Source organism: Xenopus tropicalis, chromosome 4, assembly GCF_000004195.4.
Source record: "Xenopus tropicalis strain Nigerian chromosome 4, UCB_Xtro_10.0, whole genome shotgun sequence".
Lineage (NCBI taxonomy): Eukaryota > Metazoa > Chordata > Amphibia > Anura > Pipidae > Xenopus > Xenopus tropicalis.
The window spans coordinates 55,948,313-55,973,517 of NC_030680.2; the positions used below are offsets into that span (position 1 = coordinate 55,948,313).

The 25,205-nt window shown below is 35.6% G+C and overlaps 1 protein-coding gene across 1 annotated transcript in view; it reads right to left on the reverse strand.

Annotated features, from left to right (window-relative positions):
* cdh8 (cadherin 8) overlaps positions 1-25,205 on the reverse strand; it is a 224,035-nt gene that overhangs the window by 111,052 nt on the left and 87,778 nt on the right. The window contains exon 3 of the mRNA XM_002935052.4: positions 18,384-18,678. Coding sequence (XP_002935098.2) covers positions 18,384-18,678 — 295 coding nt within the window. The remainder of the gene's footprint in view (positions 1-18,383; positions 18,679-25,205) is intronic.

Below are 25,205 nucleotides of genomic sequence, written 5' to 3' on the forward strand. Positions count from 1 at the left end.
TCAGATCACCTTTCTTCTTTCCTCTATGCACTTTCAGCCCATTTTAATCTGCCTTCCATGACCCCCCATCATACTATAGAAAATCCCTTGAAGAGTAAATATAAAGTTAGAAGGATTCATGCCATGACCCATCAGGAGGGGTAGTAGCAATTGGGATGAATGATCTGGGGTGGTTGATGCAGGATTTGAGAGGGCTGATTATGGTGGACCAAGAACTGTAGGAGAAGGGTTGAGCATGTACAAAGGAAAGAGGTGGCAGGATGGAGAATGCTGAGCATGGATGGAGAAGTTAGAAAATTGATTAAACAGGGCTTCAATCAGAGGGAAGGTTAAATTGTAAGTAACTATGTACTTATGTACATCATGAATCCAGTGCTGGATGATGTACACAAAGAAATAATCACAACTTAAAAGAGTGCTGAACCTGTTTTGGATTTGTATAGAAATGCAAAACCTTTAAATAGAAGTCAGAGTGTAGAAAAGCATTGCTTTGACAGCACATCATGTCACCCCAGAAAACATTATAACAGTTTGCTAGGTTACCAAACTTTGAATAGAAATAGTTAAATAGAAAATAATCCTATATGTGCTTTTCAAAGTAATTTATTAAAAAAAAAAAAGTTAAAAAAAAGAGATAACAAAAAACCTATTAAACACATATTTATGAACCTATTAAACAAATGTTTATGATGTGGGATACATAGCAAAACTTTTTTGAAATCCAACCATTTAAATTATACCAACTGCATGTTGTACTAAAGCCTACATTTTAAGGCAAATAAGGTATATCTCCCCTTAACAAATAACACTATGCCAAACATACTGCTTTAGGAATAGCTGTCAGTGGCCATATTAGCAGAGGTGAATATATGTTTTGCTTTTGACTTCAGCAAATGTCACAGACTGTGACTGTATTTAGAAACAATCCATATTGTCTGTAGTTCTGGGAGCAAGGGTTTCATATTCAGCTGTAACCTAATTGGATTTTGTTTCTAAACTCATTGTCTAGCTATTTATTTTGTGTTCATTCAACAATTACCACAGTAGCCGTGACACTGTAGTTGTTATGGAAACAAGAGTTAAAAATACAAAAGTTACCTGGAATATGCAAACACCTTAATAACATTTTTCTGTTTCAAATGTACATTCATCAACCTATAGATATGTGATCAAGTGATTGATTTATGAAAAGTTGCTAAATTGTGCTGTTGCCCATAGCAACAAAAATATATTTGCTTTCATTTTCTAATGGAGTATTTTGAACAAAACTTCATAGTGATTGGCTGTTATGAGCAATGCAATACAGTTTAGCAACTATGTTAGCAAATTCACCCCCAATATCCCTAAATAGTTTATGGTTATTAATCATCTCTCTCATCATCTCTTTACCCTACCCTCCAGTGTTCCCTCAAATTTCAACCCATTTTCATCCTTCACCTTCTATCCCTTCTTAAGCATCTTTCATGCACCATCCTCTGTCATAAGTTAGTTCTCTGTCTTCTTTTCTATCAGCCTACCCTAATTCTTCAATATACAGGTATGGGATCCCTTATCCGGAAACCCATTATCCAAAATGCTCCAAATTACGGAAAGCCCGTCTCCCATAGACTCCATTTTAATCAAATAATACAGAATTTTAAAACTGATTTCCTTTTTCTCTGTAGTAATGTAACAGTACCTTGTAATTGATCCTTACTAAGATATAAATAATCCATATTGAATGCAAAACAGTCCTATTGGGTTTAATTAATGTTTTATTTATTTTTTAGTAGACTTAAGGTATGGTGGTGCAAATTACAGAAAGACCCCTTATCCGGAATACCTGAGCATTCTGGATAAAGGATCCTATACCTGTACTGAAAAGCAAATTTGGAAGATTCATGCCTAAGCAGGAAGAAGAAACTGGAGCAGTGGCCCATCAGGAGGTTTTTGGTATTATTATCATTATTCTTCTGGACTATTTCCCTCTGGTAAGTTAAGGCCCATTGAAGCAAGGCGATATGGGAAGAAATCACTTGATCAGTTGTTCTGAATTTTTACCCCTGGCCACACTTTGCCCCTGTTAATATTTAATTCAGTAACTCCATATTCTAGATTCCCATTTTCATGTAACATGGGGAACCTCTACAGTTATGCTTCTACCTATGGGTTGAGCAACATATATAGCTTTATTTTGTGTTTCTAGTAAACACTATTTAGGATCTAGATTTGGACTGCTTCATGCCCTCATGTAATCTGCCTACTCCAGGCTCCAGATAAACATGGGGGAGGTCCAAAAAAAAGAGTTAGATGCTTTACTTGCCTTAGACACACTCAGGATATCACACAGAACACTTCCAGACAGGATCAAGATATAGATCCCAAGGCATGTATTACTGTTATTAATTTTACTTTACAGTAGTAGTAAAAAGGGGTTAGGAGAATAGGTCCAACACTTGGTAACAAAAATATACAAACAGCTAATAAAATGTTGTAGAGTGAAGTGGTTAAAGATGAGTTTTCATAAGGATAATCTATTGTAAACTTTAATATTGAGATATTAAAAGATTTCCCAGATAAAGAGTGATCTGGTTAGGATATGATAATAAAAAGACTTTTAGGGCTCAAATAATGTGTTAATGAAAGAAAAGCAAAGATGCATATTTAATACATATAGCATAAATGTTAACTTATCATACAGAATTATAATAAATAAGGGACTGGAGATTCTGCAGACTTCCAGGGATTCATTATCTCAGAGACCCCCAAAAGGGCTTATCTAATATGTTAAATCCTATAGATGTCTAGGGGCAATGTTTACAATATTTTGTTCCAGTTAATTTGATCAATGTTACTGATCAATATTCATTGCATTTAAGTGCAGGCATGCTTTCCTAGCTGGTAAACCTGATTTTACAGATCTAAAGTAATTCATTCTGATTCCTGCTTATTTAATCAAATTAGTTATTTGCTATGAGACATCCCAGAATCGCTATGGGTTGATCAATCCGTACAACAAAATACATGGCTAGTATGATCTTATGGTGTACAGATAGTTTAGTACAGATAAGATATATATATATACATACATACTTTTAAATAATCCTATTGGGTGGTTGCAACACTAGTTCCAGATTTTTTTAGATTAACATTGTCCACATGATATTAAAAAGTATTACTTATCCTTTGAAGTATATCATTTATTCATATAATTGACTTACTTATGTTGATGCATTCATATTATATTATGTTGCTGGATCCATGAAAGCAGAACATTTTGGTTTAGGAATTATTTTTTAAAATGTGTACTAGAGTGCCTCCCCAAATGTATTTTTTCATGACAATAGTGCCTTATAATTACCATCGCCTATTTGAACAAGGAGACTTGTAGATATCTAATTAATAATCTATGAATGAATTATGCAGTTTGCCTTTCTTTTTCATTGAAAGCATATTATGAAGTTAAATGTCTGAAAAACATAATGTTCCGATAAGAGCAACTAAACTGAGCTAAGCAAGGTTTTCTTACTTTTTTCATTAGTAAATTCTTCCATCAGACATGAGGGCATCACAAAGATTAGAAGAAAGTACCTTTTATTTTAAGGTGGAATATGTAATGTGTAATTCTCTCCCTGAAGTGTTTTACTGGTAGATACATTATTTGCCATCAACTTTGCAAGCGTAGCATATGAGAGAAAACCCGGTAGTGACATCACCACGCATGCACATAAGTGATTCAGAATCAATTTTGATATATTAAATGGATGGACTTACTGCTTTATGCATACACCAATAAAATTTGTGATAAATACTGGGACAACTGGGATGTATCCCTACCGGAGACACCAGTATCTTGTGATGCGTCTTATTAGCATAATATCTTAAATACCTTAAACTAGCTCAACCATCTTATTATTTACCTATTCACAGCATGTTTTCTAAACCACAGTTGTACAAAGCCATCTCTAGATTCTACTATTTTTATTTGCAGTTGTATTAATATGTTATTTCTTTATGAGCTGTACTACTTCCCTGTGTTGTCATATGGCTTATATAATTTGTCTTTTATAAAGCTGCCTATAGTAAAATTGCATACCTGAAAAATTACAATAAAAATCAAATAATTAACAAAAAATGGGAAATCCTTAAGAATTCCAAGCAGATTTTGTTACCTTATTTGCATATCCATGACATTAGTCCATAGGTTAGTGACCACTTCCAGTCTCACTTTAATATAGTGACTGGGATGGGGTGGTTCCTTTTCTTGGCCTCCATCCTTCTCACACAGGTGAATGAATCTAGGAAGCCTGGCATCAACAAAACTCTTCTAGAGAAAGTTAGGGAACAGGGACCCAGTGAACAAGGTTTAATCAGTTACTGATTTTTTATAGTACATTCTAGTAATGTAAGATAGTTAGGTAATGCTAGAAAGAGCCACCTTGTGCTAGCTAGAGGTAGCTTTCCTTAGGCATTACTAGGCTTAAATGAAGGGCCCACAATTCTGAAGAGGAATTAAGGCTTAGGGGCTGATTTACTAATCCACGAATCCGAATGAGAAAAATTCGAATTGGAAAACAAACATTTTGCGACTTTTTCGTATTTTTTGCGATTTTTTCATCGCCGTTACGACTTTCCCGTAAATTGTCGCGACTTTTTCGTAACCAGTACGACTTGCGCGAATTGTCGCGACTTTTTCATAGCCATAACAAATTTCGTGAATTTTCACGACTTTTTCATTGCCATTATGCCTTTGGAGAATTGTCGCGACTTTTTCATTGCCATTATGCCTTTGGAGAATTGTCGCAACTTTTTCATAGCCATTACGACTTTCGCGAATTGTCGCAACTTTCGTATTCAGAGCTCGAAAAAGTCGCAAAGTACCGATCATTACGAAAAAAAACGCATTCGGACACTTTTCGGACGTTCGTGGATTAGTAAATGTGCCCCTTAGTATATTACTTCCTGAACCATTTCTGCTGTAGGAATCTGGACCATAAGGGTAGCCTTAAAGGACTGTTATTACAGTTGCTCCTGGACACCCTCAAGGACATTAGCTTCCAGGACAACTGTTACTTACCAAACATGTCCACAGTGGTGTCACATAATCCTGCTTTACCTATGATCTGACAATGGCAATACTACCTCACTGCTTTATGAGTAAAACCCTGTGGTGTGGTTAAATAAAACCCCTTTTGTTTCATCTCCCTACCTCTTCCAAGAGAGTCTAGTATAACCCACGTTCTACCATCACTAACTCATCAAGGCCTATTTAGACAAGATAGGGTTAGAATTTTATTACATTTTGTTAAATTTTCCTGGCAGTCAGGATGTGTTTGAGGGCAAACTGATCATCCTGGAAAACTTACAAATATCACGCTAAAATTCCTAAGTCTGCTTGTTACTGCATTCCCTTGAACAAATCTTTAACAATTTTTCAGTTCAGCTCCTATTGTACTAATAGACCCACAAGGGAGAGATTTCTAGGTTCACTGGCAAAGCATTTTTTTTAATATAACATATTTTATGAAAGTATAATAAAAAAAAAACCCAAATTAACTGTAGGCCATATATTCAACTGTGAAGTTTTCCATGTACAATAGCACTATTTGAATAACATAAAGCATTTACATATGAAGATTGAGCAGCTGTATCTCTGGGTTGCACTTTGCACAAGGGAACCAGAATACAAATAATGATAACCATGTGACATGAAGATGTAGAACTTAATGTGGATGTCCAAAGATGTCCAAGTATTTTGATCATTCAAGATTACCTATAATGAATATAAGGTTGTTTTTGTTATTCCTCTTCTTGATGGTGAATGAGGTATTGGATAATTTATAATAATTTATAATTTTATTATTTATAACATGGTTGTGTTTAAGCTTTAAGTACCACCAAATTTTAAATCAATGTGTCCTGCATAACAAGATAAGATTCTGTGGGGCAGATTTATGATTGCTCAAGTAATCATAAATCTGCCTCCCATGTTTCTAGTCAGCTTGTTAATCTGTGCTGTAAATTTATAAAAGTGGCAATACTTAGAATGGAGCAAAGGTGCCCCTCCTAATAGACAAAGAGTTAAACTAACTTACATTTTATTTTTTTAAAGTATGTGCAACACCAGAACTAATGTCAAAAGTAAACATATCAAATTCCAAAAACAGTCCAATACAGTATGTGGAGTGAAAGCTGCACAAGTCTAAAAAAATTTCTTTGTAAGCAGAGTTTCATAGGAATGTAGATATGATACTCAATTTTACAAACTACCCTAGTTTCTATGAAATTCTACTACACTGCTACCTTCTATTTTACTAAAAAAGAACAGCACACTTTTTTTATGCAGCTTTATAAATATGCACTTAAAGATTGTCACCTCCAACAAATTTACCCTCAGTAATATACATAGTGCAATCCTTCTTATAATGTAGGAAATGCATGGCATCCTAACACTATTCATAAAAAATATCTTCAGTTAGTGCAAACCATCTTATAACAAGACATCCCAAGAGCTATTTAAATACAAGTAGCTCTACCTCCATAATTAACGTTCCTAAGACTTAACATAAATGTGTAAATTCCCTTGATATATACATTATATTACATGCAAACTGTAATTAATGGTGGTTAGGTGGTTCTAGCAGCTTTTCAGTACTGTTGTTTTGTCCCTTGGATGGCAATATGTACTGTAACAATGCTCTTATAAAGCATAAGTATCAGCACTCACTAAGTAATCCTTGTTGCTATACTTACAGTTCTCCATGGCTGCTGCCACAAATACAGTACCTACTCTGGTGCTTAGTGAGGGTTTTATGTATACCTACCTTTGTTTAGGTTCTGGTCCCTATGACTGGTTAGTAACTTTGTCTGGCTACTGTAATCTTATGACATCAAAAAACCTCTTAATTGGGGTAGAATTATCTTGCTATCACATAGTGCACCACAAAGTCATTTATTACATAAAAGCACTGCTTCCTTATTCAAATAACATCTGACCCTCTTACACCTCTATTTTGCCTAATGGGTTCTTAAAGAAAATAAAAACAGGAAGAAAAGGAAGAAAATCCCAGAAAGGAGGCTATCTAGACAGATTGTTCCGTCCCCATGATACTACATAATAGAACCTACATATATTAGTAGCAAAGAAAACTTAATAGAGATTAAAAATAATAAGGCACCAATATCATCTATATATATAGTCATAATTGATTAAGTGGGTACTGAATAGAGCAGTAAGGTATTGAATACCCAAAGGGTATCATATCACTTCCCTTTCCTTGCAAACATTTTGCAATACAAACATTGCAAGCTGTGTGTATCTGACCCTCATATGTTTTCAAAAACCTCTGTCACTTCCATGACTGCAATCAGGTCCCCAAATGTAGAACCAAGCTCAATCAAAATGATAATTCATTATTTCTTTTAGATGGGAAAATTCTAAATAGAAAATAAGCTATTTTTATCAAGATCTCAGTCTTTGATACTGTTAGTCTCTCCTTAAGTGTCCTAGTCCCACAGATGCCCAACTTTATTAGTCCCCTCCAAATTACCTGCTCAATATTATACAAGGTACCCTATTTTAATAGAGAAATGGAGCAGGAGAGTGCAAATCTGAGTATCATATAGAAAATACAAAATCAATCCACTTTTTTTGAATATGAACCATTTCACCGTAACAGAAAGTGCCATTAATCTTGTATTGCTATTTGTAAAATAATCTCCCATTTTAACCACATGGATACTTGATACAATATATTAGGTCCCTGTCTATTCTCTTCTCAAAAATCCAAAAAGCTTTCTTGCCATTATAACCGTTAATCTTCCAACAAATGGCCCTTCTTCACAGAACCACAACATATTCTTTAATATGAATTACTTTATACAAACTCAGCTGTGAAATACAATGTCCTAAAATTTATATAGTCTTTATTAGAATATATATTTTAATATTTTGTAAAATAGAGTATGTTCTCCATTTTTTTCACTAGTTTTAAAATCCGTTAAACTTGTTACGTGAATCTTCTCAAAGAAGATAGGAGACATACAAAAGATGAACCTTGACCACAAACACAAAAGACACGTTTTTATTTGGCCATACATGCCCGTGTTTGGACTGACAGTGTGGGCCATTTTAACTATAAGGGCCATGGCTTATGGGGAGATTAATGGTTACACTCGGCCATCATGGGTGACAAATCTCCCATAGGCCATGGCCCTAATGCTCACATACTGATAAAGTCCATCTGACAAAATGACAAGGATACTAAACTTGCTAAATATTTCAAAGCTTAGAGCCACAATGCAACTTATTTCAAATACTACAACTGGTAAAAAGTAAAGTCAGGTATGATATCCTGGTAATTGTATTTGCATGCCAATACATATATAGCCTTTGGCAAATATTTAAATGTTGAATTTAGAAATGAGGTGGCATGCAAATCAGAAGACAATTACAGAGATAATTATTGATACTGATTGCTTGAACAAATGGATATAAACACCACATGACTATTTGTCAGTAGATAGTATGATCCAAGAAAATGATAAGATTTTAAATAAGATGTTCAATAGTAATTACTGTTGAAGGACATGGATGGTTTTACAGCCTACTCGAGAATTTAGTGGCGGTACAGTTCAAAAACTTTTATGAAAGATTAAATGTTCTTTTTGATTGTGAAACCCTATTAACTCTTTCTCAAACTACTTTATATTTATATTATGTTCAAGTAATATAAACCCTCCAATATTTTCTGCATTTCCCATTGTGCTTTGCCAAACCCCTCTGTTGGTTAATTCATCATAACTTAGTCGATACTTGCCCTTCTACAATAAATATATTTTGACATATTCAAATTGCATTTAAATTTAACTGGAACCCAACATTTTTATTTACCTCTTCCATTTCTATTTTTAACAGCATAGTTCCAATGTTTTTGCAACTGTATGGGGATTGTATATCCCAGTGGACCAAACATCTTTCATTTAGCATTTATTATTTGTCCTATCTCATACTACTTAAGTCTGGTAAATCTATTATAAAACACTAGACAAAACATAAACTAAAACAGCAGCAGACACTGGTATATAACAACGCTTATTTAATATGCATTTTGTGCACAATTACACTGAACTCCATACAGAATTTATGTAAACTGCATGACAGCATTCTCCTTTTACGCTCCAGTCCTTTGATTGTGCTTTTATCACAAACCGTTCTGTTGATTAAATAGGTATATCAAAGCTATGAACTACAGATAATGATTCAAATTAGGCTACTTTTCTTAACTTATATTATTAGAAGGCTTTTGATGTGCCTGGAGATTTTAAGCACTTATCACTGGAGATAAATGAACTAGCAGTGATTCAGATTACAATCCTTTTTTAAAATAATTCATCAAGGCTGAGCAGTTAAAAAATGTTGGGGTGCCAAACAAGAGCCTTTTATCCCAGTGGGCATATTCAAGTCACCATGGTGCACAAGGAGTCACCGTGAAGGAGTCTGGTAATATTAGAGGCAACATTAATATTCCAGCTAGTCAATATTCCAGTGAGGAAATATAAAAATGTATGTCACAATGGTCTTGGGAAAACAATGGTTAACCTTAAATTGTTTGATCACATATGCAAAACCAACCTTAATAACCACATGTAGTTGTTTAAAGAATATTTGCTTACTGCCAGAAAGTGATAAAATGGAACTTACCTTGATGGTTATGTTAAAGTGAATGTTCATACACCGTCATATTTAAAAGGGAATGTCCACTTTTCATAATTTCATCATAATGAACCCTGCACTACACTGATGAGCCCCCAATAAGGGTGAAACCGGTCTGTAGTTGGGAATCTGATCAGCTATTGTCCTGGCTTCAGCTTCAAACCCAGTGGGGGAGCTGTAGCATATAGGATAAACCCATGTAAATTGGATTTTTTTTTAAGAGTCTGGAATTCATTCCCAGAATTCCTTTTGTTTATCATAATGAAAGAAATGGTTATTCTTATCAGCTTTTCTAAATCTAGTTTACAGTGATTTTATTTATTTGTTTGCATAAATACCATTGCTGTTTGGGTGCTACTGAAATCAGCATCTATCAGTAACTTTTGGGTTTTCTTTAGTCCTTTCTTGACTACAGAAATAATGCAGCAACATTTACTTTATTTGTAACTGGCGCATTGGTGCTTGCTGCAGTATGATAAGGGATGTGTATATTATCATACTGCAGCAAGCACCAATGCGCCAGTTCATTCTGTTCTGTTAAGTTTCGTGCTTAGTACAGGACCCCATAGAAGAAAGCTGAATTGTGGCTAAAAATACAGGAATTTGCCCCTGTTGCTACTGTTAATAATATTGCAAATGTATCTTGATTACATAGAAGAAAATTATTATTGTTTTTTTCTGTTTTATGACACCTCTCCCACCTAGTTACTCAGATTAGACACTCATACAACATATATTTAGTTTTGATTATGCCTGTATTATATTACTACTTCTTAACATTCCATTTATGAGTAGACCTGCAAAATGCTGGCAAGTTATAAATAAATAAACAGTAATGGTAATATTCAGTTTATATTCTAATACTGTTTCAATGATCAAATGCAAATTATCTTGCATTCAAATAATTTATTAAATGCCCTTTGTCTTTGGCTGTCATCCAGTGCCACCACTTTCCAATACATTTCTTGCATGTAGCATAGAAGGCTCTGGGTCTGAGGTGCCTTCAGTGAAAACACACTTCTTAGTAGTCCAATATGTGTCAGAATTAGGAATAAGCAGTGATGAGTGAATCTGTACCATTTTGCTTCGCCAAAAATTTGTGAAACTGTGAAAAAATTTGACTAGTAATAAGTGAAATTTTTTGCCAGGTAAGTATTCTTGGCAAAAATCTTCATTTTGCCACGGCAAATATTTCACAAAACTACCACAAAATTTTGCTGTTAAAAACCCAGCAACATAACGCTTATAGACTCTAATCTATCCTTTAGTGAAATAGTTGCTGGGAAGAAAAAAAAGTTGCCATATAAAAAGTCGCCATTAAAAAAAAAAACATCCAGAAACTTATCGTATTTTGAGTTATAAGGTTGTAAGAACAGTATGCAAGAACACCTAAAGGTGCTGTCCCTGATGGAGGTGAACTTTCTGTGATCAAACACTGAAAGTTCTCCTTCATCAGGAAGAGCCCTCTTCTTTAAACCATCCAATTTCTTATTCAAACCACTCCTAGGGTGCTGCGGTAAATCCTACCCTATTAACCAGATAGCTGTTGAAAATCAGATTGATTTAGCTTTTTATTCAACATCTAAAATAAACCACAAACACACAAATAAAGACTGACTAAATAAACTCAGTGGTATTCTGAGACAATTGGCAAAGGTAAACTACCTCTGTAAAAATTCAAATGCATGTGTAAAGAAATCTTTAAAGTGTATTTTAAATAATAAAAGTTTTTTATACATAAGTAGTGATGGGCGAAATGTTTCGCCAGGCATGGATTCGCTGCGAATTTCCACATTTCGCCATTGGCGGATTGTTTCGCGAAAACAGATGAAAAAATTTGCAGCGGAAAAATTTGGCGCACGTCGCGGGCATCAAAAAAGAATAGTCATGGGTGTCAAAAGGATAGCCGCGTGACGAAATAATAGCCGTGCAACAAAATAATACCCGTGGGCGACGAAACAATAGCCGCAGGCGACGAAACAATAGCCGCAGGCGACAAAACAATAGCCGTGGGCAACAAAATAATAGCCGTGGGCGACAAAATAATAGCCGCGGGCGACAAAAATTTTTCTGCAAAACGGAACAGATTCCCTCATCGCTATACATAAGATGTTTATATTTAACTATGGATTCTTAAGATCCTCTTTACATCTTATCCAATTTTGTTAGAAATAAAAAAAAGCCAAAGCATATAATTCAGCGTTAGACCTGAAATGACATCTTTCATTTTGATGGGAGAGATAAAAAATATACCTCTTCTTTAATTAATTGGCTTATTTTAAACTATCCATCTTCATGATAATATTTATTTAATACAATATGAACTTGCCAGGGGTGTAATAATCATGGAAGCTGACCCTACTACTGCTGACTAGCCAGCAGGGTCCTGAGAGATGTACTATTTTAATAAACATTTGAGAAATAGGTCATCTAATAGGATTTTGCTGAGAGACCTGGTAAATTCTAGTTACGCAATTCAACTTGCATTTTTTCTCCACTTTTGAACATAAAAGTACCACAGCTGATTTGCTACAGCATTTTTGAATACTCTGTTTTATTGTATCATAATCATTTGCAAAATAAATAATATTAAAATGTATTGGCTTTATTTAAAATATGTTTATGGAATCATCACATGTTTTTAAGTGTGCTACCTCTAGAAGAATAAACATTTTAAATTGCTCAGCTTAATTAGAAGAGACTAATTAACCTAAAAAGCAAGTAGTGTTGTCACAGTATAACCAGAATCTAGCGAATAAGACATTTGTTTCTTGAATTCCTTTGTAAGTGTATTGCACCATTCAAATTGTGACATGCTTCTAGATAATTATTGTATAAGCCTTTTTCTACTTCAGCACTAGTACATTACATTCTCTGCAAACCCAAAGAGCTCTCAAAAATCAAACTACACAGGCTTTTATGCTCTTACCTTCAACAACAGCAGGAAGCCTATTTATATGAATATTAAGGCTGTGTTCCCTCTACCTATTATTTTAAGAAAAATAAGATTTTTCTTGTTATCCTCATGCACAAGAACTATATCACAGCAGGTCAATTAGAATTTAGTCCATGTAATAATCGGAGCAATATGACTCCATTGAGACAAAAATACAAAACAACCTTATTTCTAACTCTTGTTACATATTACCAAAAAAAAAAAATTCTAATTGCAGCAAATAAAAGACTATGCCCCCCAAAACTAGACCTCTGTTTGGTTATTTATTAATGTATGTATCTATACATGTATTTTATATATTATATATATTTAACATATTAAAATAGGTTAATGAAACCATCCTAAAGGCTAGTTGATCCAGAGGAAGAAAAACCTAAATCTAAAGCCTCTCTAATTTGCCTCAAAGGGGAAAACAATTCCTTTTTGAATTCAAGATGGCTATTGGGGCAGGTTGTATAAGTGCAGGCATTATAATGACGGTGTTGAGTGATCACTCCATATTTATAAAAGTTAAGGAGTGTCTTAATACTTAAGGGATGTGTTATTTCTATAAAAATTGTAGGGGCAGGGCACTAATTCAACCATACTATCTGTAATAGTAAAGTATACAAATATTAAACTTTGCACAGTTTATTTTCTAATGAGGCACACACACAGAACAACACTTGTTTGATAGGAACAAAGATATGGCAGTGTGCCATATATAAAGTGTGCGTTATCTGATTGCTATTTGAAAGCTTAAGATGCACATTGCATCCCTGCATTATCATGGATTTTGTTTTACCTTTTTAACGTGGAATTCCCAACAGGAGAACATTAGCAAGCTAAGCTGAAATCATATACATATCTGGTACAATTGATTCACTTCCTATGAGAAGAATCCTCAGTTAACTACTACATGCCACAGCAATAGATACATAATATCCTAGCCTATATTATTATTTGATTTATACGTTGTAATCTGAGTTGCCTTTTTACTTACACAGTTTATACAATACTCTTTGTATTTGTGAAATGTATATCTCTTTGTTATCAACTTTTCTGTAACTTCTCTACAAGATAGATAGATAGAAAGATAGATAGATATATATAAGTTCTCCAATACTATACAATGCCACCAGAGAGATATGTTGCCCTTTACCCTGCATTGGTTAGTAAATAGTGTGAGAGATGCAATGAAAAAGATCATTGTTTGGTGTGTTTTCCACCAGTGTTAATAGTGGAATACAAAGAGCACCAGGTAAAACACCTGGTTTTACAGCAGGTAATGCTGTGTTGGAGTAAATCTCACTAAGGTATTGATTTGGCCAGCTGTAGGGAGCTGCCTGATTAGGCTGCAGGTGAGCAGCCAATAAAAGGGCTGTATGATTTACACAGAGGGGGGGGAGTTGGAATTGAACCTTGACTGTGTGAAGGTCACTCTCAGAGCAGGGCACAGAGCAGGAGGGCTGCCTGTGTCAGGAACTTCCAGAGGAGCTGGGGGTGCCTCCTGCCACTGCAGGGAGCAGAGGGAGTTCTGACCAGATGGATGAGTGCTGAGAGGGCTCAGCAAGGTTTAATGTGAAGCCTAAGTGTTCCAGAGCGTGGAACTAACCCTGGAGGGTGAGAACCCTGAAGAAGGGATAAATCACAACCCGGAACTGTATGTTTATGAACTTATGTCTTATGTTTCTGTTGGGAAGAATTGGCCCTGAATAAACCTGTGTTTTGCCTGAAGACATGGTGTCCCTGTCTCTATGCTCCAGATCCTCTGCATGACTGCCTACCTACCATTGCTAAAATAAGGCTAGCACCCTGGAAAGCCACTGCATATATAGTTTCTTCTTTGCAATGGGGTGTTACCTCATGGATACAGTATCTAGTAGAATTAAGTCTAAAACAACTGGACTTTTCTGAGTTTTTTTAGACTTAATTCTACTAGATACTGTATATCATGACCTGGATGAATTAGAATCTTCATAGACTTACCGCATGGATATTTGCTTGTGTTATATCTTTATTTTATACAATATGTGTACATTTTATAAATACATTGTGATTTGTGTATTTAAAGAAGAAGGAAAGGTAAAAACTAAGTAACTTTTATCAGAAAGGTCTATGTAAATACAGCCATAAACACTCACAGAAACTCTGCACTGGGTCCTCTATCAAAATAAACACAGGTTTTTGTTTCTTCTTTTGTGCACACATGTTCTTCTGTGTCAGACTTCCTGCTCTCAGAAAAATCCTTTGGGCCATGGCACAAGTCTGCTCAGTTTGCTGCTCTCTCCCCCTCCCTTCTCCTTCTCCCCCCTCACATCATCTCTATCCCACTCCTAAATGTGCTGTGTAATCTGAGCTACCAGCAGCTGCAGTACAGAAGCTACTGAGACCAAGCTAAAATGGCAGCTGCTATCTTAAACAAACAGAGGGAGGTTCTAGGACTGTTCTAGGACTATCACCAGTGACTTTGGCTTGCACACTGTAATAAAAATGCCCCTCGGTTAGTATACAGCCAGGATATGATTTAGTAGTGCAGAAGACTCATCAAAGGACCTTAGCTCCAAAGATGCCAAACCCCTGTTAAGAACTGCATAAATAATAATGATAGTAATAATAAATACTTCCCCTCAGCTTGGCAATTCAATTCACAGCTTTACTAGATGCTTTATCATTCTTTGGCAGGAGACACACCTATAGAAATCTAATGTATATAACTCCTTATGTTTCTTTATATTTATTTCAATCATTTAACATTATACCAATATCCTGGAGGGAAAATTTTTAAATTATTTACAACTAACTCACATCTATTTTATGTCAAGCATTCTTGCTTTATTAGCCTGCTTGTCATTTACTCTTTGAAAAACAGTATATTTCACCAGTTTAAGTATCAACACAGCATTTTCTGCTTTAACCTTTACTCTTTTAACATGTAAAGAGCAGAAAAAAGAAGAAATTCAATAAAATGGGATCAATGCTAATACTGATGCACTGCACAACGAATAATTCATGATTAAAACGCTGATTTCAATATCATTGATTCATTTGCAGATTGTTTATAGAACTTTATTTTACATTATGGTACTGTAAGTTACCCTTCCCTGGATCTTTGTAGGATGAAGATTTACTTTACTAAAGCTTCTTTAGCTCTGGGAGACTTTCAGTTTGTAGCCATTTGTAAAGCCTGGTGTTAACATACTTTAAATCTGACTTAAAGGCTTGACTTTAAGGAGACCTCTTCATTGATGTGTTGAAAACGATGAATTAATCAATAGACAACTCTGCAATGATAATGCCAATATCAAGAGATTTTATTTTATAGCCTAAAACACATTAATAGTGATGCCCTTCATGCCACAGGGCAAAATGACTGTTTTGACATGGCAACAGGAATTGTCTCCTGGCTGTAGTTCAGTTTCATAATTTTGTCAATTTAATAGTCAGATAACGTAGCACAATACTTAACCTTGGCATTGCTCTTGATATCAGCAGAAAGACATTGAGTCCAAACGTACACATACCATGTAGGAAAAACTAACAGAGAATTTTAAAAGCTACATTAATATTAAATGTGTCTGTGATTTATTGGCCAAGTGGTTATGAATTTTTGATACACTGATGATTCACCTACTATTTCTCAGTAAGCATTATGAATGCCTTTGTAAAACCTTATTCTGTAAATGGCCATTACAAGTTTAAAACTCTGTTTCTGGCACGTCATATAAAATGATATTGAATATTAGCTGTCATAACTTGCAAATATATGTAAAATATTTTAATAGACACCACAGAATAAAACCATACATTTCCTACAACTGTTCTTTTAGCACATATATTCAGTAACATCTGCCATATTCATTATCATCTCCATTTTCATTTAAGGTTACCCTCTAGTTTTATTTACCCCTGACCTCCAAATAAAGAGACACAGAAAAGGATACCCATGTATAAACTGTGGAAAGCTAAATTATATATATATAATATAGCACTGCAAATATAAATGGGAGCATTAAAAAATACATTAAAAAAATAAGAAACATTGGGCCAATTAGCTTGCACCATACACAGACTGAATACAAAGCATGTGCTTTTATCAGAAACTGCTTTCTCCTTTTAGAGATGGGTGGTGGGAGCCTAGCAGGTGCCAGAAAAGCAAGTTTATGAAAAAGGTAAAAAAAAGAGGAAAAAAGCTAAGAAAGTTTTAAGTAAGTTTTGTTAAATGTGAAGAATTTTGAATGAAACTTTGAGAAGAACAATGCTCCATTAATGGTTAGAAATATACTATATAATAATATTTCTGTAATGTAGCTAGAAGTGAAGAGCATACATAAGGGTAACATTTTTGGTGGTTCTAAAGAAATGTTGTATGGTAATGTGAGAGCAGAAAGCTTACATTTGTTGTACAAATTATTTTGGGGGGTGATTGACAAAGAAATACAAATATAAGTATAGCATCTATTATCTAGAATGCTTTGGACCTGGGGTTTTCCGGATAAGAGATTTTTTCATGATTGGATCACATACCTTAAGCCTTCTCAAAATCATTAAATCATCAAAAACATTATATGTTTTGCTTCCAATATGGATTTTGGTATAAAAAAGGCTGAAAAATCTATTTGATAGCATCTATTATCTAGAATGCTTTGGACCTGGGGTTTTCCGGATAAGAGATTTTTTCATGACTGGATCACATTCCTTAAGTCTTTTCAAAATCATTAAATCATCAAAAACATTATATGTTTTGCTTCCAATATGGATTTTGGTATAAAAAAGGCTGAAAAATCTATTTGATGGTAAGAAGAGTGCATCCCAGAGAGGCCAGGGGGACCAGCAGCTGGTTTAGTAGCAATTGTTGTCTTCAGTTCCCAAAAATTTACAGAACATTGTTAAAAGTAGAGGTGATGAAACTGAGGAAATGTATTGGTTTCTGAAAAACAGGGGTATGTTTCATATTGATTTGCAAATCATTCCATTTATTTCTATTTTACAGTGTCTCAACTTTTTTGGAAACAGGGTTGTAATAATTGTAAGTGGCTTAGAGCAACATCTAGAGATCAGACATCCATAACTATACGTGTATGTTTAATAAATATATATCACTGCATATCACTGAAATCAAGCCAGGAGAGGGTGGTGAGGGTGGTGAGGGTGGTGAGGGTGGTGAGTTTACACTATCCTCTGCTAAGTCACTAAAACATCAAAAAGCACAATTATGAGTGTAACCAATTTTCACATTTGAATTCAACAGCAATTAAAACAGTATTTAGTAAAGCAACCCAAATTCAACAGGTAATCTAGCAATATTCAAACAAGTAGCTAGAGATCACAAAAGCTAACTCTACAAGTACAGCCAGGTTTATTACAGGTATATATTTGTACTAGTTTAGAAATTCTGCATAACTAATAAAAAGAGAATATATAAAATATGCTGATAGCTAACAAAGGAAAAGCAATGACTAAAGCTGTTTGTTTTAAATGATTGGGAACACAGTCCAAAATCAACACCTTACTTAAACATAAACTAATTGAATAATAAGCATAGCCTAATTAAGCTTTCTTATAAGAGTTAAATAGTACAAGCTAGTACTTCATTCCAATCACCATGGCTACTTGGCTATAGCTCAATTAAAATGCATGGTACAAAGTAGATAAATAATTGAAATAACAATCTACAACAAATTAGCATTAGTGGAAAAAGCAATTTTAGATGGTGACTTTTAAAAGCTACTTGAAATTAGTATGCATACATACCCACAATGGACATCTCTGGAACAGTGGCGTGATATGGTCCATTAAGAAACTCTGGTGCATTGTCATTGATGTCCTGAACTTTGATAATGAATTCTGAAGGAGGCTCCAGAGGTTTGTTTGTATCCCTATCGACAGCTTGAGCTGTTAGTGTGTATTCAGCCTTTTCCTCTCGATCAAGTCTTTTCATTGCGTGAATATCTCCAGTCTTGTCATTGATCACAAAGATTGTCCCAGCTCCCTCTCCTGAAAGAATGTACTTGATTTTAGTGTTCCCAGGATCCAAGTCTGTGTGAAGCTGAAATGACAATTAAGATTCTGTTAGTGTTGGAGCTATCAATAAATCACATTAGAAAGTGCATTACTTTGCCCTAGAGGATTCATATCTTAGATTAAAAATTGACATTGCCCAAGTAATTGACACATAGCAGCTACATGAACTATCAATTTATATATTTGTCTTAATACATGTGATGAGAAGAGGAGTTAAGAGCAATGCACCATTGTAAAGGCTCCTTTATTTTGGTTAATGAAGGATTCCAGGATGTTTTTTAGTCTATTATTTTTGGCTTTAGTGCCTTGCAAGTACAACACGGTGTACGACCACCATTAGGTATTCTAGGTATGGAGGCTTTAATATGCACTGTCTGAGAATCTTGCCACATATGTTGCTTTGATCTTTGTCTAAAAGGTATGTTCTTGTCTAATGATAACATACTTTCCTTTTCCAAATTGCAACTAGGTCATCCTAATACGTTTTTTTTTGCAAACTCACACATGCTTTACAGGTGTTTTTCTTTTAAACTTTTGTGCCACCCTCCTATGCAGCCCAGTATTATGCAGAGCACTTCACCCATGTCTGCAGTGAAGTGTTTAAGTTATAGGATCATGCTGCCTATCTACTTTAACTGCAGAAATTGGTCATGTTGTTAAAAAACAAGGAAGAAGGAATGGTTTTACTCTGCTAAAAAAACTAAAGATGGAATTGCATCTTTTAATAAATGCACAAGCATCACCTAAAAAACAAAACCAATGAGAAGAAACAAAAGTCAACCAATGTCTGAGGCTGGTACATAATTAAGTTTGGGTAAGTTTGTTATTCATTACAATATGGTAGCAGGTCTGTATGCATTAGTGTAGTAATATAATACAAAGTTTGAAGTGATCTAGAGACACTTATTGATCAATAATCAATTATTCCTGGGTATGGGTACATTGAATAGTGAAAGTGGTCATCATTGGTTCTCATAGTTTCGGGATGAGGGTAAACATTTATTCTCTATTTATTGTATGATTTACTGTGTCTGTTTTTATATTGCATATGCTATATATGCATTGGAGCACTATATACAAAAAAATATACCTACATAGATTAAGGAAGGTTTAGGCTAATGCAGGCAATTAATATCTCTGAATTATGTGTTGCTTGTTTTTCCGAAGTTGCACAATGTTTCCTCCTGCTGGCAACTTTGAAAAACGAATGCCTTTCCACTGGCAATTTACTTTGTTGCTGGTGGAAAGGTATTTTGGTGAGATTAGTCACCCACGGTAGCAAAAATTAATCGCAGGTCACTAAGCCGGGGGCATTAAACTGGGACCTGGAGTTTTGAGGATAAGGTATTTTTTCTGTAATGTCAATCACTTTACCATACATCTACTAAAAAATATTTAAACATGAAATGAACCCAATAGAATTGTTATGCCACCAATATGGATTTAGTTAGGATCAAGTACAAACTACTTTTTTATTATTACAGAGAAAAAGGAAATAATTAAATCTACAATGGTCTTCCCATAACTTGGAGATTTGTGGATATTACATATATTGGGCTTCCAATAGGAAAGGCTAAAAGTAGATATAATAGGAAAAAAGGAAAGGCTAATAGTAGAAAACTTATGAAGTATTTATTTATTTCCTGGTATTTACTGTATATAGTTCCAACACATTTTTCCAGTGCTTTACAGAGATTATACATCATTCACATCAATCCCTGACCCGTTGCAGTTTAATCTAAGGTCGCTTCACACACTACAAGATCACATTTACACACAGTAGGGTCAGTATTATCAGGAGCAAATTAATAGTGATGAGAGAATCTGTCCCGTTTCACCAATAATTTTGCGAATCTTTCAAAAGATTCGTAAAATTGTGAAAAATTCGTGAAACGGCGAAAATGATGCGCGGGAACTATTTTTCTGATGCGCGACTATTCTTCTGACGCCTGCGACTATTCTTGCGACAATTTTGGACGGGCAACTATTCTTTTGACGCCTGCAACTATTTTGGCCTTGCGACTATTCTTGCGACAATTTTTGGATGCGCGACTATTCTTGCGACAATTTTGGACGTCGACTATTCTACCTCGACTATTCTTGGACGCGCAGTGAATTTTTCTGCAGCTAACTCCTTCGTTCCTCGCAGAGCAATCGTTTGGTTGCGTCCCCCACTACAACTGCTGTTTCCCGCCTTAAAACTTTCTGCCTTGCTGCCCCTTACATTTGGAATGCCCTCCCTGATTTCCTCCGGAGAGAATCCTCCCTCAGTCTTTTTAAAACCAAACTAAAAGACTACCTTTTGGAGCACTCGCCCAGCACCTGACCAGGGAACTAGCACTTATATTGTAATGTCACCCAGTGTGACCTACAGCACTTATATTTGCCTATTTGTGTCTGTAAGTTACCCTCCCATATAGATTGTAAGGTCTACGGGGCAGGGACCTCCATCCTCTTGTGTCTCTGACTCTTAACTTATTGCAACTGTATCTTGTATGTATTTGTGCTTATTGTAATACTTTGTATTTATCTATTTTAATACCCCTGTTTATATTAATGTATTCTACTGTACAGCGCTGCGTACATAAGTAGCGATTTATAAATAAAGTTATACATACATACATACAACACAAACCCAGGGACAACATACAAACTCCTTGCCCTGGAATCCAACTAAGGAGCACTGGGGGTTCATGAAATGAAAGTGTGTGGACACTGTAAACAGTAGACAGGGCCTATTAGGAGAGGTCCTTGTGCTGAAATGCAAGCATAAATCAGGAACTGCCAAAGCAGATGTCACATTGTTGAGACTAATGGAAAGTAAACCCACTAATACTGTATTAATATGGATACAGTCCTTGACAGTCATTTGTCGCTGTGCTAAGTTGATCAAATTACTTGCATCTGTAGGATAGCTTAGACCAGACTGTCTTCAGAAAAATAGGAGACCTATGGTTTGCTTGAAGCTGGCAGTGGAGTCAGCATCAAACCTATGACTTTAGGAGGAATATAATAAAAGTTGATAACAGGAAGAAATAGTCACAATGTGAAAATGGTCCTTTGTATAAACAATTTTTTCTTTGTGCAAATTTCTTGAACTTTTTAAAAGCCCAGATTGTTTTTAGCAAACTGATCTGCCAGTGGAAGAAAGACAGCAAATTTTATAAAAGCATGTAAATGTTGTTACCCGGGGCTGTTTCCTTTTCCTTTGAGGACCAATGCAGGTCTTTGCTGAAAAAATAGTCATGACTACAATGAAGTGAGCTGAACCGGAACTGACTTTATTGCAGGTTTCTCACAATACTAAACACACAAGTTTAAATCAAACACACTCTCACACAGTGTATCTCCCTTGAAGCATCCTGGACCCCTTTCTCCTTACAGTGCCCATGCTCTACTCAAGCTGCCTCTCTATAGCTTTACTGCAAGGCTGCTACCCTAATCTTACACACTTACAATCCCTATCCAGTGTACAATAACCACTGGGGCTCTATCCCAAAAGCTATCCTTCCTAGCTAACCTGTCTAGCTCTTGTTCCTGGATCTATTAACCCTAGTGCGGTACACCTGTCTGTCTTCAGACGTCTCTCAGGTGGACTTGATGTCACCTACTGGCTGGCCCTGCACATAGCTTTAACTATTTACGTTAAAACATAATTCATTTTACCTCCTTACAGACATACATTGCTGTCTGAACCTTATCCCCTATCACCTTATAAAATGTGGCATACTTATCAAGTTGTATATTGATTTTAGGCAATCTTACAGCTATATCTAAAAGTCTAGCAGCTGTTTTTTCAAATCACATAGTAGATATGTATGACTTCATAAATATGCCATATATTATATCATGCTTTTACACCAATTTTCTAGCATAAATCATTTTACACAGCCTGATAAATAGAACCCTTTTAGTGGGCTGTAAAAAAAAGGCTGTCTATAATGCTTGCCTTTATCAAGATCTAAGAATAATGAAAATTCTCATCTTCAGACATCATTCAGCTCCGCCTAAATAAGACATACTTAGACAGTTTCTTTTGACTGTCTGAATCTTTTTCTTTAATTAACTAGGGATGACATGATAGGTGATCCCAGGTTGTCTTCAGTTCTCTATATGAATACTAGTGTTTAAAGATATTGTCATGCCAGCAGTATTGCCCTGGAATTGTAAAGGGTTAAACCTGGCAGCATTTGGCTTTTGTGTCCACAAGAGGCCATTAATTAATTAAATATGCAAGGGACTGTGGAAGGTGACAAACTTATCTGGGTTAATCAGACAATTAGGAGCCAGCCATTTGGGGGCAGGAAGCTGAGTCCATTGGTTTCTTTGATATGTTGATCAGACAGGCAATTGTGGACCTAAGAACAGCAGGAGGGAGCAGCTAGGAGAAAATATGGATTATAGAAAGGGATCCATATCTCCTTTGCTTTAGGGTTCACATCCTCATAAATCATATATTGGTTATGAGGAGGTCCCATGCTTCCCAATGTTACCAAACAGGGACTAGGGATGTAGCGAACCTCAAAAAAAAAGTTCGCGAACCTGTTCGCGAACTTCCGCCGAAAATTGCGAATATTCGCGAACTTTGCGAACCCCATAGACTTCAATGGGAAGGCGAACTTTAAAAAATAGAAAAGCCATTTCTGCCCAGAAAACTGATTTTAAAGTTGTTTAAAGGGTGCCACGACCTGGACAGTGGCATGCAGGAGGGGGATCAAGGGCAAAAACCTCTGAAAAATTGACACACGCCGTTTTTCGAAATGATCGGTAATTTTGCGACTTTTTCGTATTTTCCGGCGCTTTTGTAAAGTTATCGTAAGTTTTGCGACTTTTTCGGAGCTTTCGTAACGTTATCGTAAGTTTTGCGACTTTTTCGGAGCTTTCGTAACGTTATCGTAAGTTTTGCGACTTTTTCGGATCATTCGTACCGTTATCGTAAGTTTTGCGACTTTTTCGAAACATTCGTAACGTTATCGTAAGTTTTGCGACTTTTTTCGGATCATTCGTACCGTTATCGTAAGTTTTGCGACTTTTTCGGATCATTCATAACGTTATCGTAAGTTTTGCGACTTTTTCGTACCGTTATCGTAAGTTTTGCGATTTTTTCGGAGAATTTGTACCGTTATCGTAAGTTTTGCGATTTTTTCGGTGCCGGCGAACCCAAATTGCGAACATCACGAAAAGTTCGCGAATTTGCGGACTTGCGAACACCCGATGTTCGCGCGAATTAGTTCGCCGGCGAACAGTTCGCTACATCTCTAACAGGGACTGCCTATACCCACCAGCTAGGAGGGATAGTTTCTGGGGGACTGGGACATAAGACACCCCTCATGTTTGGTATCATTCTGATCGCCCACATATGGGTTAAAGGAAGCCCATATTTTTATAATAATATTGGGTACTAGCAAGTGCCAATATTATATGACAGCAACTGTCCTGAGAATTGCAGAAATTCCTGGACCCTCCCTCCTCATGCATACGGTAATGAGGAGGGTCCCAGCAGGGGGATAAACAGGGCAACAGACTCAGGTTCTCTTGAGCTTATTTTTTGGAGGTCCCAATTTCTGTTGGGTTGTGTGCTCAGGCTTTCAAACTCTTACCTCCAGGAGGACACTTGGAAATTCCTTACTCTGTAATGTACATAGGGTTTCTCTGTGTTTTATTCCCTTTTATTTTATTTACTGATTGTATGTATATGTCTCTTTTTGTAAAATCTTTTTAAATGCACTGTTTATCCTTGTAATATTAATTATAAAATTTAATAAGATATGTCCTTTGGCTTTAAGACTCACGTACCTGGTATAATTGTTTGGGCCTAGAATGTTACAATCTCATGTCTGTAACTGTAGAGTGCAAGTTCTGTGTAAATGCTAATTAACTAGTTGACTGCTAGCAGGAGAGTAGGTTTGACGGTAATTTAACCCTTTCTCTGCTAGAGTGCTCGTTAGTGAAAGCTAACACCAAGAACAGTAAGAGGAAGTTTGTGATACAGTTTGTGTATTAGGTTTCTATCACCTGTTAATGATAGTTGGTGGCAGTGAATAGTTATTTGGGGCGTTGGTGTGTTTGGGGGTGCCTGATGTTAGTCTAACCTGTGTGAAAGGTGAGTGTAACCCCTTTTTTCCCCGTCCCGGTGTCATGTGCATCTGAGAGTGGCGTGTTCCTGACAGATATGCTTTGTTAAACATGTGTTTTGTTAATCAAGCATTGTTCAACTATATAGGGAAATTAGTAATTCCTATAAAGCTAACTGGGTTTGATTGGTTAAACTTTTGTTAGTTATGGCTATACCATTAATAGCAATGAGCAAATTTTTTCACCAGACATGGGCTTGCTGCAAAATTAAGCATTAAGTCATTAGCAACTTTCTTTCACTAAACTGCCACAAAAATTCACCACAACAATAATTTGCAGAGAAAGGAAAAAGTTGTGGTTGCAGTCATGTCAATAAAGTTGCCTACAAAAAAAATACACAAATTTTTCAGCAGTTTCGCAAATTTGTAGCCATTAGTTGCTTACTATCATCTCAGTCTTGCTGACAATTGCATTCAG